The sequence below is a fragment of the Dermacentor andersoni genome, chromosome 1 (genome assembly GCF_023375885.2).
Source record: "Dermacentor andersoni chromosome 1, qqDerAnde1_hic_scaffold, whole genome shotgun sequence".
NCBI classification, from domain to species: domain Eukaryota; kingdom Metazoa; phylum Arthropoda; class Arachnida; order Ixodida; family Ixodidae; genus Dermacentor; species Dermacentor andersoni.
In genome coordinates, this window is record NC_092814.1 from 55,856,856 (window position 1) to 55,874,925 (window position 18,070).

The 18,070-nt window shown below is 47.6% G+C and overlaps 1 protein-coding gene and 1 long non-coding RNA gene across 2 annotated transcripts in view; one reads left to right on the forward strand and one right to left on the reverse strand.

Annotated features, from left to right (window-relative positions):
• The window catches only part of LOC126544599 (Kv channel-interacting protein 4-like), a 617,305-nt gene that overhangs the window by 275,929 nt on the left and 323,306 nt on the right, over nt 1-18,070 (reverse strand). Inside the window, exon 3 of the mRNA XM_050192021.3 lies at nt 1,594-1,671. Coding sequence (XP_050047978.1) covers nt 1,594-1,671 — 78 coding nt within the window. The remainder of the gene's footprint in view (nt 1-1,593; nt 1,672-18,070) is intronic.
• On the forward strand, nt 3,718-5,366 carry LOC140215215 (uncharacterized). The gene is made up of 2 exons (XR_011892154.1): nt 3,718-4,238; nt 5,193-5,366. It is a non-coding gene; the product is annotated as an uncharacterized lncRNA (long non-coding RNA).

Genomic DNA, 18,070 nt, shown 5'->3' on the forward strand with positions numbered 1-18,070 from the left:
AGCGACACTTAAAATAAGTAAATCACATAATCAGACACAGTCCTCACAAAATACAAATGGTCACTCCTCAGTTCACCATGTGGAGGCCAAATCTGTGTCCTGTAGGTAATTTAAAAGAAGGCGAGAGACCTCCTTCCTACACAACCGGTTCCCGCGCGGGAAAACAATGTCTTGAAAAGAGCTGTGAGGAACTCCTGTCTTCTTGAGGTGTGTAGGGTACCTCTGTATAAGTATCTCGGTGTCATTTTTACGCATAACATGTCATGGTCTAATCACGTTGATCACATTTGCAACAAAGCCCTAAAAAAATTAGGTTACCTACGTCGTACAGCATCCAACTCTCGAAAAGTTACTAAGCTACTATTATATAAATCGCTAATCCGCCCTATTGTTGACTACACATCTGTCGTTTGGAACCCTTATAAGCAGTGCTGGATTAAGAGGCTAGAAGCAATTCAGAAGAAAGCTGTAAGATTTGTATGTCACCATTATGATCGCGACTTTTCACCCTCTTCTGCACTTCGTTCCTTGAATTTAACTTTACGCCATTCACGTCGCCGCATAGCATCGTTAAATTTCTTGCACACCATCGTCAATTCTTCCGTTGGACTTTCGAAAAAGAACTATACTAACCTCGTGCCAGTCATCTACGAGACGACATCACAACTTAAATTTGACTCCCTACTTTGCACGCCACTAATATGTTTAAATTGAGCTTTTTTCCCTCATTCTATAGATGAGTCGAATTCCTTACCTGGGTCTCTTCGCTCATGCCCATCCCTAAGTTTTGTATCTTCCATCCGAGTTGTATGGTCTTAGCACATCACCCTCATCGTTCTATCTTTTATTTATGGGCATAATTTCCCTCTGTTAATCCACTCCTGCTGCTTTGTGCATACTGCAGAGCTTATTGCGCTCTGTAATGCCCTGTGACGTTAAGAATCACCAGCTAGCCCCGTTTGTATAGCCTTGGTCGCTTGTTGGCCTTCGTCATCGGCACGCGCGAAACCGCGCCTCCACTATCCATGGGACGGATAACGAGAAGAGAGCCGGAGCAAAATAATCCGTACAGAATACGACCCTAGACTTCAAATAAAGCACTTTCCAAGCTCCATATCTGTAGTTTATTGCAACTCATGCATTCATTCCAATTATCTGTACAAAGACAAAACTGACGGAGGACGGCAAAGTCAAGTATAGCGTCAAACCACTGCTTGGCAGGCTTAACATGCTAGACGCATGCAATCGGTGCGGGGGGAAATCGCTTTGGAAAGCATAAGCACAGCCCGCGTAAAAGGCCGTCAAAAAATGTGGCCCAAAGAACGGTTGGGAAAAAAAAAAAAACATCCCTTGTTTGTGCCGGCGAGAGACATATAAAAGAAGCGCGCTTGCACGACAACTGCGTCTATGCACCTCATTACGGACCAGCGCGAGTTCTCGCAAGGCAGAATGAATAACGAGCGTGCTGCTTTGTCCGGAGAAGGCAGAGACGCAGTGCAAACTTAAGACGGCTAATGATGGCGCGCGCGAAACGCACGCCGCCGGCCACCCGTGTGGTAGGAAGGAAGAAGGGCGGGGACAAAGTGTCCTTACCTAATGAGGAGAACAGGGATCCGTAGCTGCTTTTTCTTCGTTTCTTGGTCTGCCGCACTTTCTTGAACACGTGCCCGACTGCAAGGGAGGCAAGAGAGAGAGGGAGAAAACGAAAATGAACACGGTAAGCCTCTGGGCACACATTACGCGCCGATGCGACACGAGGAGCGAAGTGGTCAGCGCACATCGCAATATGCTTCCTCTTTGATTAAACCACGTGGACTACTCAGTGCTAATTACGTTGACTGGCAAAGGAGACGAAGATGATGTGTACCCAAGAGGAGAGGGATTAAAAGCTTAGCAAGGGGAGGGGGGGTAGCGTTGCTCAAATACTCTTGACTTTCACTGCAAGTAGGCGCTCTGTGTAGCTGAAGCAGACACCGTACACGACGTTACTTATTACATGTTTTACGACACGAAAGTAGACGGTATACACTGAGCTGTTTGAACTGAGCGCCTTCACGTTTGTCGTGAAACGCGGTCAAATGCGATCGAAATGACAGATTATCCGGCCATTACGACCTAGAAGAGAGAGAGAGAGAGAAGGGAAGACAGAAAGGCAGGGAGGTTAACTAGACTGAGTCCAGTTTGCTACCCTACACGTGGGGAGGGGAATGGGGAGTGAAAGAGGGAGAGAGAGAACTTAGGTATAGGATGTCTACAGTCTGGCACTCAAGTCTGTTTCCCTCAGGTAGCGAAAAAGCGCTCGAACTGCTTTCTGGGCCAATGAACTGTGAGGCCAGGCCCCCAAGATCTTCGCTTCCGTAAATGGCCTGTCATCCAGTCTATTTAAGGCACACTGGAGAGTCTCGCGTTGATTATCGAAGCGAGAACAGTGGCACAGAAGGTGACTGATGGTCTCTTCACACATGCACTTCGCGCACATTGGTGAATCCGCCATTCCAATACGATATCTGTAGGAGTTGGTGAATGCTACTCCTACCCACAGCCGACACAGCAGTGTTGCGTCACGTCGTGGAAGGTTCGCTGGTAATGTAAGTTTCAGTGATGGGTCGAGGCTGTGTAAACGACACTTAGAGTTCTGAGGTGTATGCCAGCAACCTAACGTGATTGTACGAGCGAGACTGCGAAGCTCTCTTGCAGCGTCGACTCTGGATAAAGGTATAAGGAGTGTCGGTGAGCCAGCCTGGGCACGTCGGGCAGCGTCATCGGCGAGGTGATTACCAACGATGCCACAATGTCCCGGCAGCCACTGAAATATGATATTATGTCCTCTTTCAGAAGCGCAATGGCAGGTATCATGGATTTGTGACACCAGCTGTTCATAATTGCCACGTCGTAAACTTCTCAAGCTCTGGAGGGCTGCTTTCGAGTCACAAAATATTGCCCATTTGTTGGGCGGTTCTTTTTCGATGTATTCGACAGCAGCGCGAAGAGCGGCCAGTTCAGAGCCTGTAGATGTCGTTACGTGTGATGTCTTAAACTTGATGACGACCGATTGAGATGGTAGAACAACGGCGCCCGTAGAATTTTCCGAGACGGAACCATCCGTGTAAACATGCATTCGGTTAGAGTATGAACAATGTAGAAGTTCCAATGTGATCTGCTTGAGAGCCGCGGTGGTCAGGCTAGCTTTCTTCACTATTCCTGGAACAGCAAGGTACACAGGAGGCTTCTTCAAGCACCACATAGGGGATGGCGTTCTTGTTGCGGGTGAGTGCCTCAAAGACAAAGAGTGCCGGTTAGCCGCAATTGATCTGGAGAACGCTGCCCTGGGTCTTTTCTCAGGCAATCGAGCGAGATGGTGGTCAGGGACTCTGGATATATGGCGAACATGCACCCGGAGCGCGTCGATATCTATATAGGTCCTTATTGGGTGGTCTCTCGCGGTGGCAATTGTCGCCACGGTTGAAGCATTTCGAGGTAGCCCCAGACATGTTCGAAGGGCTTGGCCTTGAATGCTCTGTAGGACATGGATGTTAGTTTTGTTAGCATTGGACAGCACTGGTGTGCTGTATCGCAAGTATCCTAGGAAGAGCGTCCTGTATAGTTGAAGCATAGATGCCACGGATGTGCCCCACGTTTTACCGGCGAGAAACCTTAGTATAGACCAGAACACGCTAGCCTCGCACCCAGGCTAATCGAACGCATACCCTCGCACCCGGATTGCCCGGTCGACCAGCGCCATTTTGTTCTGGGCTGCCAAAGCGTGTTCGCCGGCGACCAGCAGACATGGCTAGCGCTAGCTCTAGGACTCCAAAGTGCGGAAATGTGCCCGTTCACGCGAACCCAAAGTACAAGAAGTCATCTGGGCATCGTTGCGTCGTGTTTGGATGCCAAAATAACCAGCGGAAAAGGAGCAGGTTGCTTAGCGCTGTTTGCGAAGAGCACAATACACGTAGGGAATCGTGCCGGTGCGGTGTTTTCAGCCTGCACCGATTTCCATCCGCAACGAAGAATGACAAGCTGCGCCACCGGTGGATAGCTGCAGTGAATAGGAAGAACTACCAACCCAGTGAAAATGCACGAGTGAGTATTCGATCTGTGTATATTTTGGTGCCACGTTCAACTTTGCGCCCTACGAACGTAATATGTGTAACACGCAGGTTTGCTCCGAGCACTTTCTGGACAAGCCCACAGGGCAGAATCCCGCGCCGGTGCTTCGCCTTGGCTATAACAAGAAGGCAAGCCTTTTCGTGTTTTCATTCAGGCAGAGCTCCCGACGGTTAAGCGGAACAGTTGAGTTTGCGGTTAGCGATACTTGCAGCTGCTGCACGGCATGACCATTAAGCGTGAACGACAAGTTGTAAACGACAGTATATTGCCCTGCTGGTGAGCGTTATTGCTAATGAAAGTAAAACGAAGTCTGCTCGTCACGTAGCATGCGTCGACAAAAACGTAAACAACGACTGCTCGTCGCCGAAGGCGTTCTTGCAGCGCGCCTGTCTTTACGAGGTGGTGTTGCAGGTGTCATTCGTAACGAATTCATTTGAGCATCCTGAGCTCTAAACTGCGTGCGGGCTGTTATGCAGGGCAAAGCGCAAAATTTTTCCGTTCATAAGGCGAGGAAAATAAGGTGCTTAATTATTGTTGTATTTTGTAACAAAATTTTGCTCGTTCTCACCAGTTTCTTTTACTGTTTTCTAAGGGAGCGCTAACAATCCGATATGGCCTCGCACAAGCGAAACAGGTCTGATACCAGGTAGCTGCAGTTGGTGGGGCTAATTTTTTGGAATGCAGGTGCGGTTGTTGTCTTGTACCAAAGGCTTCCCTGATGATGCAGCTTTAAGTAGGGATGGTAATTTTATGTGCCCTGTCATGGTTTGTGCAACTGTACAAAACCTGCATCCGTCATGCTCGCCCTGTTATATGGGCTTTGACTGCACGTGTAGTTGAACATTATAACTACTGTAGTTCCTCATTTTCCAATGAGTGCAGGTTTAGCATCACATGCTGCTTGTTAGAGTACTGTAGGCTTGTGTTCTTAATGTTGTACTCTTAAGGGGTTGCACGATACAATTGGCCTGGTGCATTTTCTATTTCATTTTGAGAGGACTTTATGTCTTCGCAACAGTGATGGCATGGGAAAGAACTACAGCCCTTCTTACTATAACATATATATTGTTTTCAATGTGCAGGTGGTGAAGGGCAGGCGTCTGCTAATCAGGCAGTCAAACGACCTCGCCAGTTGGTTGCCAAACGCGGCCAACCCAGTAGTGACCATGACAAACAAGACCAAACTGAAAGTGCAGAGGACAATGTTCTGCGTGCTTTAATAAAATGTGGCACCAACACAGTGCTGTAAAATCCTTCACAGGTTACGTGCTTACGTGGTTACCCGATGTATTCGCTTCTGCAGTCTGCACATCACTCAGTGTGGCCATTGCGGACTTGCATGAGGTCTTGAAGTTTGATTGAATCGAGACAGCGAAAATGACAGGCTAGAAAAAACCCGAAACACGCCTTCCGCCCAGCTAAAAAGCCCAAGTTTCGCTTTCGCGCCGGGTCGCATCTCCCGGCGTGGCAGCCCAGGCCTGCTACTTCGCGGCGCTTGGGATAGATGGCGCGACCGGCGCTCATCAATATGGCGGCACGCTTTGAATTCACGGTGTTCTGGTGTATATGGGAGATAGAAGTAAGCCTCTTCTTCAAATATGTGATGTGGGGGCTCCATGAAAGGTCTCTGTCTATAATAACGCCTAGGAATCGGTGAGTTTTTGCGTAGGAAATTGGTTGGTGGTCAATAGAAATGGGGTACCAGGTCATGGGCTTGTGGGTAAAGGCGACTAAGGCGCACTTCTCGGTCGAAATGCTGAGGCCTTGCGCACGCAGGTACGATGATGTTAGGGTCACTGCTTTTTGGAGCCGTGCACGCACCTGGAGACGTGTAACTGCCGAGGCCCATATGCATATGTCGTCAGCATATATGGAAAGGTTTACTGTATGTGGTAGAACGTCGGCAAGGCCAAGGATTGCAAGGTTGAACAAAGTGGGGCTAAGAACCCCACCCTGAGGGACGCCACGGTAAGTGTAATGGTCAGCAGTTCGGCCATCTGCACTGTGCACAAAGAAGGATCTTTTGAATAGATAGCTCCGAATCCACCGAAACATGCGTCCACCTATTCCATTATTTTCCAGGGCATCAAGGATGGCTTCATGCGTTACATTATCATAGGCGCTTTTCACGTCGAGGAATAGTGCAACCGATATACGCTTGTGGTGTTTTTCCTGTTGTACAGACGAGACTAGGTCGATGACGTTGTCAATAGAGGAACGGCCTCTTCTAAAACCAGCCATGGCATCGGGGTATACGTTGTGGCGCTCAAGATACCATTCTAGGCGGGTGAGAATCATTCTTTCCATGACCTTCCCAACACAGCTGGACAGCGCAATGGGTCGGTAGGACGCTAGGTCAAGTGGCGACTTTCCAGGCTTCAGGAGTGGTATCAAGCGGCTGGACTTCCACCGCTCAGGAACGACGCCATCATTCCATGACTGGTTATAACATTCCAGCAGTCTGCTTCGGCCATCTTCACCTAGGTGGCATAAAGCAGCGTAGGTGATGCCATCTGGTCCTGGCGACGATGAGCGCCTGCATGAGGCCAGAGCAGCGTCCAATTCCTCAAGTGAGAAGGACACATTCAATTCTGGGAAGCGTGTCGCAGGAACTTCACCCAGAATTTCAATATTGATGGTGACCACACTGCCTGCAATCTTCACACAGAAATCTTCGGCTATATCGACCTGTGAGCGGCCTTGATGGAGGGCTAGGGCTGAGAATGGGTGTCGTTGCTGTGGAGACGAGCCAAGGCCGCGCACCATCCTCCATATGATAGACAGAGGCTTGCGGGGGTCAAGTGATTCGCAGAACGTCTTCCACCGTTGTTCCTCCAACCTGTCCATACGACGTTGGATTTTCTTCTGTATACGTCGAGCGACTCTAAGGTCATGAATTGACTTCGTGCGCCTGTATCGCCTCTCGGCTCTTCTGCGAATCGTTCGAAGTCGCTCAAGTTCCATGTCAAAATCCGTACGTTTTTTCGCAGATGTAAATGTGTACTTAGACGATTCCAGTACACTTGTAATAAGGTTTTCAATGGTGCCGGTAAATCCTTCTTTGCATGCCTCTTCCACCTTTGTCTTATACATTGACCACCTTATATATGCTTGTCGGGAAGTACAAGAGGAGAAGCTTCCAAATCCATTGATAATTAAGTAGGTGGGAATATGGTCACTACCATGAGTCTCGATGTCAGAGAACCATCGAACATTTTGACCAAGTTGCCGTGACACCAAGGTCAAGTCTAAGCAACTGCTATAGTTCGCACCACGCAAGTACGTCGGACTGCCATCGTTCATAATGCTAAGTTCATGGTCGGAAGCAAATTCCACAAGTTTCCGGCCCCTGGAATCTATTCTGGAGCTTCCCCAAGCCAAGTGATGAGCATTAAAATCTCCTGTGATAATCCAGGGTCCAGTAGTTGCCGTCAGGATGTCTCGCAATCGGTCGCCGTCGAACCGACTATATGGGGATATGTAGGCGCCGATAAGGGTGAAGGCCACTTTATTCTTTGTAATGCGGAGACACACGTATTGGTTTCCATCATGAGGCTGCACTGAGTGGGGGATGTAAGTCAGTTCTGTACGGATGTAAAGAATTACTTTGCTGGGTTGCCCGCACGTTGACGCCATGAAGGCTTCGTATCCAGAGAGTCTTAGCGCTTTCGACACGTTCGGTTCACATATTACCACTACAGGAAATCGGTTCGTGAAAACGTATTGGCGGAAACATGAAATCCGTGATTTAAGTCCTCTGCCATTCCACTGGAAAATTGTCGCGCTACGCACTTCATCACGGTGTGAAGGCAGTGGAAGAGCCATTGTGCTTATGCAAGATTTGCAAGCACTGGGCTCAGGGCATCCAACACTTGAACTGCGCTTCGAGCTGTTGGCGTATTCGAGTTGCCCACAAGCGTGCGAATCGCATTTATCAAAGACTTGAGCATTGTTACAATTCGGCGGTCATGATCTGTCAGCTCATCTGGGTGAGGGGTGGAGCCTTGTGGTGCCTTTCCTTGTTGGGGTTTTTCCACAGGGCTTATCCTTGGCAGTGGTGGCCATTCCTCATTCACGGCAGTCTTTTCAGATGCTCCGTTATCTATACACGGTTTGGAAATATTCTGCACTGAGGTTGGAGCAGATTCAACAGCAAGAGGCTGTGCGGCACGCGTATTCTTTGTGCGGAGAGCAGAATTCCTTGATGAGCGTATTCTTTGTGCGGAGAGCAGAATTCCTTGATGACCTAGAAACTGTGGAATGCGTTTAGGCACTCGCTCATAATCTGAACATTCTGTCCGCTATTTTTCAATTTTGTGCGAATCTGTGCACAACTCGAAGAGAAGTTGAATAGCGCGCCGTTGATCGCAACTCTTGTGCGTGTCGTTCTCAGTCGTCCTCCAGTGTATGTCTGTTCCGTTTTTGCTTCCTTATTTTCCTTTTTCTATATTATGAGCAGTGGTTATGAGAAAGGCAGTAAGACCATTCATTTTCTTTCCCAAAGTTCTGGGTAGGGCATGTCACAATGCAGCGCATAAGAAGTAAAAAGAAAAGGACATTCAGTCAGGTACAGCCAAGATCGAGCCAACAGAGGTTCAACTTTAAGCCGAGTGTTCTAAGCAACGCATGATATGTACTTTATTTTTTATTTATTACAAGGAAATGACAACCAGCCTAGAACAAAGTACTGCAGTAAATGAAAGAAATTATAAACATACGAGTTCAAAACTCATGCAAGCATGCAGAAGCGACCAATAAAGGTATCCACTCCGGCATTTACGCTGTCACGCTCACCCACCGCCTTTTACCTTTTTCACCTCAGACGATAGCAGTGACGAGGGGTGGTCGTATCCAGTAATATCAGATAAGTACTTTTTTTTTTTTTTGCAGCTAGGGCAGTGCTTTTTGAGCTGCGTACACAATGCGGACAAAGGCGGTTAATTCCCAAGAGAATGACCGAGTGCTTCTCGGTGTTGCAGCGCTTATCTTTCACATTCTTCATAAAAAAATCGAATTATGTATGTGTCGACCGTAGGCGTTTATTGGAAACAAGACACCTCTATGACCGACAAAGCAATGGCATCTTGTTTCAGTAAGCGGATATCAATGCAATTTGTAGAGCACGGCACAAAACATCCCTTTTTTTCGAGTATGTTTTAACGGACGGGTTGGTGAATGCAAATTGAAGGAACAAGTTATGACTCCAGGAAGAATGATTATCCAGTGGTAATCCACGATTATCAGAAATAGGGAACAATGCGTACACCAGGACTGGACAAACATACTTTGCAAATATGTTATGATCCAGATACAATGTACAGAGCCGATAAGTATCTGAGATAAACATATAAGATGCTAGCAAATTAATTGTCTCCGATACGATAATTGCCATTTCTATCTTAAGATACTTCGATACATAGGGTAATTCCTCATTATAGTTCCCCTAGGGGGCCACTGCAAGTTTGCAGGTGTTTACCCGCATTTTTTTTTGATCACACGTGTTTCCTTTCAATATTTCTCTATTAACACGCAAGTATACATTTTTAAGATTCTAACCTTATGTATTGTTAAGACATATTCGCTATTCTGCTACAGTCCAAGGGGTCGGCCGAACTTGCGTTATATCAACGCAAGGTACGCTGTGCCATCAGCTATTTATCCATGCCACGTGCCTGCGGCGACAAAGTATCGCGGGGCACGAGTTCGGAGAAAAAGCTGAATATCTCCGCAACCTCACAATACAGTCTGGTATTTGCATTCCGGGCCTCGACTAGAATATGCTAGCAACATTGTAGTATACAGTTTTACTGGCTACTGCTACAGGCTGCTCGGGAACTGAACGTCTTCAGGGACCCCGTGGTCCGTAAACTTTTGTCGCCGGGTGTATCTTTCCGCTCAGTATGGTGTACGGCTTTATGGTCCAACCATAAAGTGTGTCGGCGTGTTATTTTACTACATGTTCGTTTGAACGTTTTCACGATTGTCCCACATCAAGCTTCATGTGTAATCTGCATATTATGCCCTGAACAGCTGCGCGCGTTTACGGACCTAACAACATTAGTAAACAATACATCGCGCTATGAAGTTTTTATTTATATAGGACACCAAATGTCGCTTAGAAATGTAGCAAATGTAACGTAGAAACACCTGAAATTTAAAAGAACGAACTTGGTGAGATATACCCCGACCCCACTTCAAATGAGTTTCTGAATTTTCATTATCATCATCACGACAATGGCTTAATGAGCTTACGCCGATGTTGAGACTACGCGTACTTAAAATCATGTTTTAGTGTGACGTGCAGCAGTATACGCGCCGGTGATGACGGCCTTGCAAAAGACGCATTTTGATTTGGCTTTGCACCCGTCAGACGAAGAAGCGGTAAATCATCTAACAGCCGATAATGTTGCAACCAAGAGAAGACGTCGACTGTCATCAGCAGCGCTCAGTTCTGGTTCTTCGGTAGAAATTTCCAGAAAATGTACTAGCAAACGATGAGGGAGATTTCGCTGGTCGCCCGCATTTGACAGGAAACTGGTCTTTCGCGTTCTTATTAGAGGACCCTGGGAAAACACGGGAACATGCTGGAAACTTTCGAAAAACTTTCATTCACAGTGGAGAAAATGTGCGAATGTGTCACGGAACTAGCCGGTAAATAAAGCGTTTACGGATGTGTGGACAGCGCACAGGAAAGAATCTGAAATCGAGATGGGGGAACAACTTAGTGGAGACAGGTGATGGAGAAGCTACATATGGAACTGTATTGAACAGAAAAGAATGAAAAAAGAAAATGATGAGCCATTCCACTCTCTGAAAGTGGAGGACCAGCGAAGCTGTTTAGCACATGACACAGAGGGGACACAGACTTCTGAACAAAAGTACCAGCTCATTTATTGTCTTGATCGGTGGTCATCGCGACGAAAGGTACGCAAACACATTTATTAGAGACTTTTAGCTTGTACGCTATTCCGGTAAACGGGAACGGTTTGGGCGGATTACCGGATGGCCGGGGCCTAAACGTGAGCGGTGAAGCCGCCTGGTGTTGTAGAGCTCAACCAGACAAACGCATAGCTAAAACTGCAGTAACTCACCATATCCTGCTTCGCCACTCGTGCGAATTTTTGGCAGTGGCGTAATCGTGAACACGATTACGCCACTGTCGAAAATTTACGCCAGCAGCTAAGCAGAATATAGTAATTAGCTCTGTGTTTGTGTGGTTGAGCTTTGCGCCACCAGCTGGCGCCACCAATCTGGCCGCTCACGTTGACGCCCCCGCTAAACCGGAAAACCGCCCGCGCTTGCCCGAATACCGGACACGCTAAAAGTCTCTATTGTCACTCGCGTGGACGACGGGACCACAGCCCCGAGAAGCCGGAGGAAACTAGACACGCGTGACGTTTCGATGGGCGCCACCGATTGTAAAGGTTTGGTCGGTATGACGTCGGCCAGCGGCTGCGGCAATGGTGGGCCATCTGTGCAATCCTAGAGCATGTGGAGCAGGTGGGGCAGTCATCAGACATGAGCCACACGGCTGCATTTAGAGAACGTGGCGTGAAGGTGGTGTTCGGTGTAGTAAAAGCGATTACTGGGGCACGGCCGCTGGATAAAACAAAAAAAGGAAGGGAGAGAGAGAGAGAGAGAGGTGCGGGCTGCCGCGTGCGTCGAAAACTCTGTCATCCGGCGCGCGCTACCAGTCGGGGATTGTCTGAGATCGGCATAGAAAATGCGCAAGGAACGCGCTTCGAACGCTGTCGCCCGTGGAGACAGACGCATCTCATCCCATGGGATCATAGTCTCGCACATCACAACTGCAGAAGGTCATACTGGCTTTGCTGATAGACTGACAGTCATATAGAGTAAAGAACGTCGGCAGCATGAACACGGACCTTTCTTTCCTTTTACTAATCCTTTTCTCCCTTGATTTCTTTCGTCATTGCACGGTAGCCAATCGGGCTCAGCCATGGTTAACCTCCTCACCCTTCATTTATCTTTATTTCTCTCTTACTCTCTGACCGAGTTTTATAGGGAAGAAACTGCCGATAACTATTTGTCTGTACCATCCCGAAAAAAGGGCAGACACTATCTGCCATGATTTACTTATAGTGTCAAAGGTAACATTTTAGAGCACAGCTCTTAGGCGCCTGCGTTTTACGTCCGCGTCCCGAGCGAATGAGCACAGCGAAGGGTGAAAGGGCGAACGCGAAGCGCAGCGGGGGATGAAAGACAGCGATAGCGAAAAGCGCGAGGAGGAACGCGGAGGAGGAGGGTGCAGCGGGACCACAAGGGTGAATCACCGCACGGCTGCCATTGGCTGTTTTCGAGCAGACGCTTTTTCGAAGCTAGCGCCAAGGTCCCCTTCAGTTACGGCCCTAACCGCAGGACGACGCAGAAGTAAAATGGTAGCGCACACGATTGTTTACGTTGTCATGGCAACAGGAACAGCAGCCGCGCGACTCCTCCTTTCCCAAACGTTTTTCTTTTCTTTTTGTTTTTATTATGCCGACGCGCTCCGCTCCCTTTCCCCTTTCCCCCATGCCGCGTGCGCCGTTTACTTTTTTTGGTTTTTACCTATCGGCGGCGCGTTTTTTTTTTTTTTATCGCGTGCGCGCGCGCGTGCTACACGGCACACCACGCGCCAGCTCGCAAGCAATGCACGCGCTACGCCGCGCATGGCTTGCGAGCTGGCGCGTGGTGCGCCGTGCGTTGGCGCGCACGCAGCCTTGCCCATACTTATATTACTTGAGGCGAAAGTTAAAACTTGCTCCTCAACAAACTAAATTAGCTGCATATTTGACGCTTGTTCGTCCCACATTAGAGTACGCGAGCGTCGTGTGGCATCCGTTTAAAAAAAAAAACCTGGTAAATAGAATTGAAAAACTTCAAAAAAGAGCGGCAAGATTCATCTTGTCAGGATATCATTCAACCGACTCCGTGACTGAAATGCTCAGGAAGCTCAAGCTACCTCCACTTTCAGAACTCAGAAGGATAGCTAGACTGAATTTCTTTATCTGATTCGCCATAACTGGTTTAACCTTAATACACAGCAGTACATAAAACGGCGTCTGTCTCGAACAGTACGAAGCAGCAACCTAGAGCAAATTCAACCCATTTCAGCGCGAATAGATGCACATAAGTACTCGTTTTTCCCCAGAACAATAGAGGAATCGAACACGCTACCACCTGAATTACTAAGAGTAGACAGTCTAAATAAATTTGAAACCACACTAACAAAATTCTTTACTTCGGCTAGAAGTACATAGCTGCTACTTTAATAATGGTACTTTGTCTTACTTATGTTCCTCGTTGTAACACACATGATTAATCCAGCGGCTGTGGTACATTTAATACCACGCTATTGTAATTTGTTTTTGCTGCTTCTTGCTTTGCATTGTGCCTTTTACTGTGTATATGCCTTATTTTGTCTGTTCTAGACTGCGGCAGCGCTGCTATCTTGTTTCGTTTATCTTGCAACCGCCCTGTAACGGCCTTCGGCCAACAGTATTGTTAAATAATAAATAAATAAATTATACCAGCATGTGCCGGGACATCAAAAAATTCCGCTTCCAACACAACAGATCTTTGGTCTCGCTTTATTGACTCCGTTTCCGAAAACACATTTTTCTTATAACGTGGTGTGATACAGGCTCAAAAAATGAGCAAAAGTGAAAGGTGCATGACATATACAAGAGTACTAAACACAAAAGTTCACAGACGGTGAAATAACATAAAAAAGCGCTAGAAAACGCGGAGGCCGTTTCATGTACACACACATAAAAAAAAGACAAGATTTTTAGATAACAACCCCAAGACCGAAATGTAGACGAGCTTCTGATATACTCACTGAGATATTGCACAAAACTGGACGACGTGTATGACATAATAGAGAGTTTGACATAATAAAAAGCTTTGCGGGTGTTAATGTTTGGGCACGCATGAGTGAAAGAGTTTTAGAATAGGGATTTGCGTTTGCGGATAGCGTCTTGCGCTGGCAGCGCCACTACGGCGTCAAAGAAAAGCTATTATATATAATTAAATAAAATATACCATTTTATGATAGGAATAGTAATTTTGACTTGCGCGTATTCGCGTTTAATTACAATTTAGAGGTTATTCTGTAAGCAGCAAACAATTACTTGCGCTTAGTTTTGAGCAAACCAACTTTACGTGCCTTCCCCAGCCAAGCTTAGCCGTGTTAGGCCTACGAGCCATAAAATCCACAATCGAATTTGGAATCAGCGGTGTCTAATGAATCAATCTTCATAACACACGCTAGTTGAGAGAAAGCGGTATCCGCAGTCACTTCTCCTAGCTTGCGAACTTCACGCGTTACCACAAATCGAACCCAGTTTTGTGCTAGGTTAGAGCCATCGCTTCGATGGGTGCCGCCATGTTTGCTGACGCAAAGCTTTTGGGGCCGCTATTTGGGCTCCCGCTAAATCGGTGAAATAGCGTTCCCAACGAAAAACCCAAACGCAGTGTGCGTCTGGCGCATGCGCAGTGTCTTCGACGCTACTAACGCGACAGCGTGAAGGAGCTTGTGTCGCAGAAAAGCCGGTGTCGTCTGTGTCGGCGTCGGCGGCGTTGGCCGTGAGCAATAAATCCCGGAAGGCAATTCATAAATAAAAAAAAAACAACTTGCAAGATGGGCTAGGTGGGATCGAACCAGGGTCGCCGGAGGGCGAGACGGAGACGCTACCCTCAACCACGAGTACTATAGTTCATAGCGGAACAAAAGCGCCTCTAGTGAATGCGGTGTTGCCTAGAAACGTGCCGTAGAAAGTTATACTGCGGTGTATATAGGTAATTATGAGCATGTAAATTACAGAAGTCACAGTTACACGAGGAGCGAAGTACGTTTCCGCTACATTTCTTCTGCGCACACGGAGAGCCATCTTGCGGCAAACACAGAAGACCCTCCTCCTCGCAATGTACGGCGCTGTCCCGACACGTGGCGCGCCACTCGCTCCATGATCGCGTCCGCCTTCATGGCGCGGCCCGGCTGTCCGTGCCGATCACGATGTTTGGCTCGCGTAGATAGTTTTGAGTGGGTGGTGTGAACGGGGTGCGATAACGCTATCGCGTTCCACTCTTGAAGGTGAAGCTTAAGCGTCCTCCAATTTTTTCTTTGGGGCCCCTATTCTAAAATTCTCTAGTCATGATAACTAAAGAAAAGGAAAATTCACTGGTAATGGCAAAAACAATGACACGCAAAATGCCTAAAAATAGAATAAAATGCTAACATTGTTTGATTGACAGCCATACAAAAAAATGAGCTTACTTATAAACCTGCACGAAAGTGTATGAAATGCGTGACATGTTCATTACTACTGAACAAATTGAAAAAGACATGGCAGAACAAAGATAACATTGTTCGAAAAACTGAAACGCTCATTATCACATTATTTTGCACTTGGCCACAGATTGAGTAACGGTGGCAAGGGGAACAGAAGGTAGTCGGCTTTTGCAGCAGCACATAGAAAACATTCGCAGAAAGGCCTATTCCTCAATCAAAGACCAGGTAAAATAAGCCAGGTAAATAAGCGACTTTTGTTTCACCCCGAATGCAATGCTTAGCAATAAGATTACGTCACTTGAGGCACTAAGTCGTACCTACTGGGCACTCGTTTGTATAATAAACACAAACTGCAAAAATCTGCATATAGGACACTTGCAGTGCTCATGCTTTCCAGAAGAAAAAGAAAGCGTATCATGCCTACACATGAAGGTTGTTCGCGCGGTTTTCCCATCGGCGATTACTGAGATAATACAAAAACACGAACAGTAATTTTTCAGCTCTTAGTACGTTTGTATAACGCGACACACAGAAAAAGCACCGAGGGCGGTATGGAAAGCTAGGCAAGTTACTGAAGTTGCAGAATGAGACTTGGCACAGAAAAACACAAGTCATAGACCAGATGACAATGAGAAGGAACATCTATTTGTAAGCTTTCTCTACCGGCAAGAGGGAAGTGTAGCACAATCAAGGCGCAACGAGGTCCGGAGGCTCACGGAGCACACACATGGACAGGGCTGTGTTCGTGTACATGCGCCTTCTGATGCTCTTGGGTCTGCGCGCTCACCTGTTGTCTTTAGGCACCCGGAACAACCTTGCTGGGCTTGTTTTTGAGGTATTTGTACACCACTGCACGATGCACGAGCGGTACTAGTCGTCAAACGGGCGAAACACCGCGGAACACAAGCACACAGCTACCGAGGACCACGAAACTGACGAAACTACCCACGCCGGTCAACGCACAGCAGCGCACACTTCCCGATAACAGCAAATAACGAAACTTGAAACGTCATGCAGCGGGCTAAGCTGGCGTCGGGCCAGCGGGGACGGCACGGCGGCACGGGCGCGTAGACAGTCGAAGGTGATGGAGTTGCGAGGGAGTTACGAGGGAGGGCAAGGGGAGAGGATTTGAGGGGGGGAAGGGCTCGGCAACCTGGTTCGGCGCGCGTGCGAGTGACGATCAACGAGGCCATGCAAGGGAATTGGATTTTCGGGTTCGCCCTCTTCATAGATGGCGCCAATTACCTCTGCCACCGAAACTGGGGAGTTGCCCCCCGCTGGCGGGACCATGAGGCGAAAAGCGGAGGCGAAAGCTTGAGAAGGAAAGCTTAATGCCGCACAAGACGAGCTCTGCGGTGACGACCCTTACGAGATGGCGCCAGTGTAGCGCGCCGTCGTCTGTTCACCGATGGCATGAGCGAGCGCGTCCACCGATAGCATATATGGAAACAAAGCGCCACATGAGCGGAGGTCTGTCTGTGGCGACTGCTGTGAATCTCGCTCACACGTCACGCACGCGTTGCCTCTCGCGATCTCCCGATTAGCGAAGCAGTCGCGCCAAACTTCGCTCCATTTGCAATGTGCCGCACGAGGCACATTGTCCGCGCCAGCCAACATATTACGAAATGAGAACACGTATAGAGCTGCGCTCAAATTTCGCATGAGGGAGTATCGTAATCGTCAGTAAACTTATATTACACTGCCGAAGGCCGCGAGCTATAAAAACAGTAGGAAAAAGGGAAATGAACCTGTGCTCGAAATTGTAAAAGTGGCTTGAGTGATATAGCAGATCGAAAGAATATAGTAGCCGTGTTCTCTTGTGTATACACCTTTGCACACCCACCGCGGTTGCTTAGCGGCTATGGTGCTGGGCTGCTAAGCACGAAGTCGCGGGATCGAATCCCGGCCGCGGTGAACGCATCTCGATGGAGGCGAAAACACCCGTGCACTTAGATTTAGGTGCGTGTTTAAGAACCACAGGTGGTCCAAATTTCCGGAGTCCCCCACTACGCGTGCCTCATACATAATCAGATGGTGGTTTTGGCACATAAGACCTCATAACTTAACACCTTTGCACGCTAATCGGTAATTCTGATATCAGTCATGTTTTTTCTGTATTATGTTATCCTAATGATAAACTGCTAAACAAATTTCATGCAGCTGCCATAGGCTAATCTGGCAAACAGTGTCATTTAAGTCAACTGGCTCCAACCAACGTGCCGGCGCGAAGGAAGATCTGCAACCGTTGCTAGCAGAATATACGCAAGAAAACGTTTTTATGTTGTTTACGTCCGCTGTTGTGGTTTTGAATTTCGTTACAAAACGTTCGTGCCGGCATTTATCAGTGCTCGTAGTAACGAAAATTTGAAGAGGTGCGCATTGCTTTCGCAGATGATATGCTCCTGCGCTGTGCAAAAGGTATGCAGAACTGTTAACTGAAACAGCATTGCATTTCACGACGCGTGCTCAAACCATATTTCTAGAAAGAATATCTAAGCGCACATTTTCTAGCAAAAGGGTATGCATGAGCGCAGACTTAATTTCCATTCTTCAGTTGCAGCATTTCGCCTAGTGACTATAATTAAAAAACTATATCATACAATATTACTCAGTGGTAGCACTAATGCCTCACAGCATCCATTTTTTTTCCAGTCATGCTTGTGTATT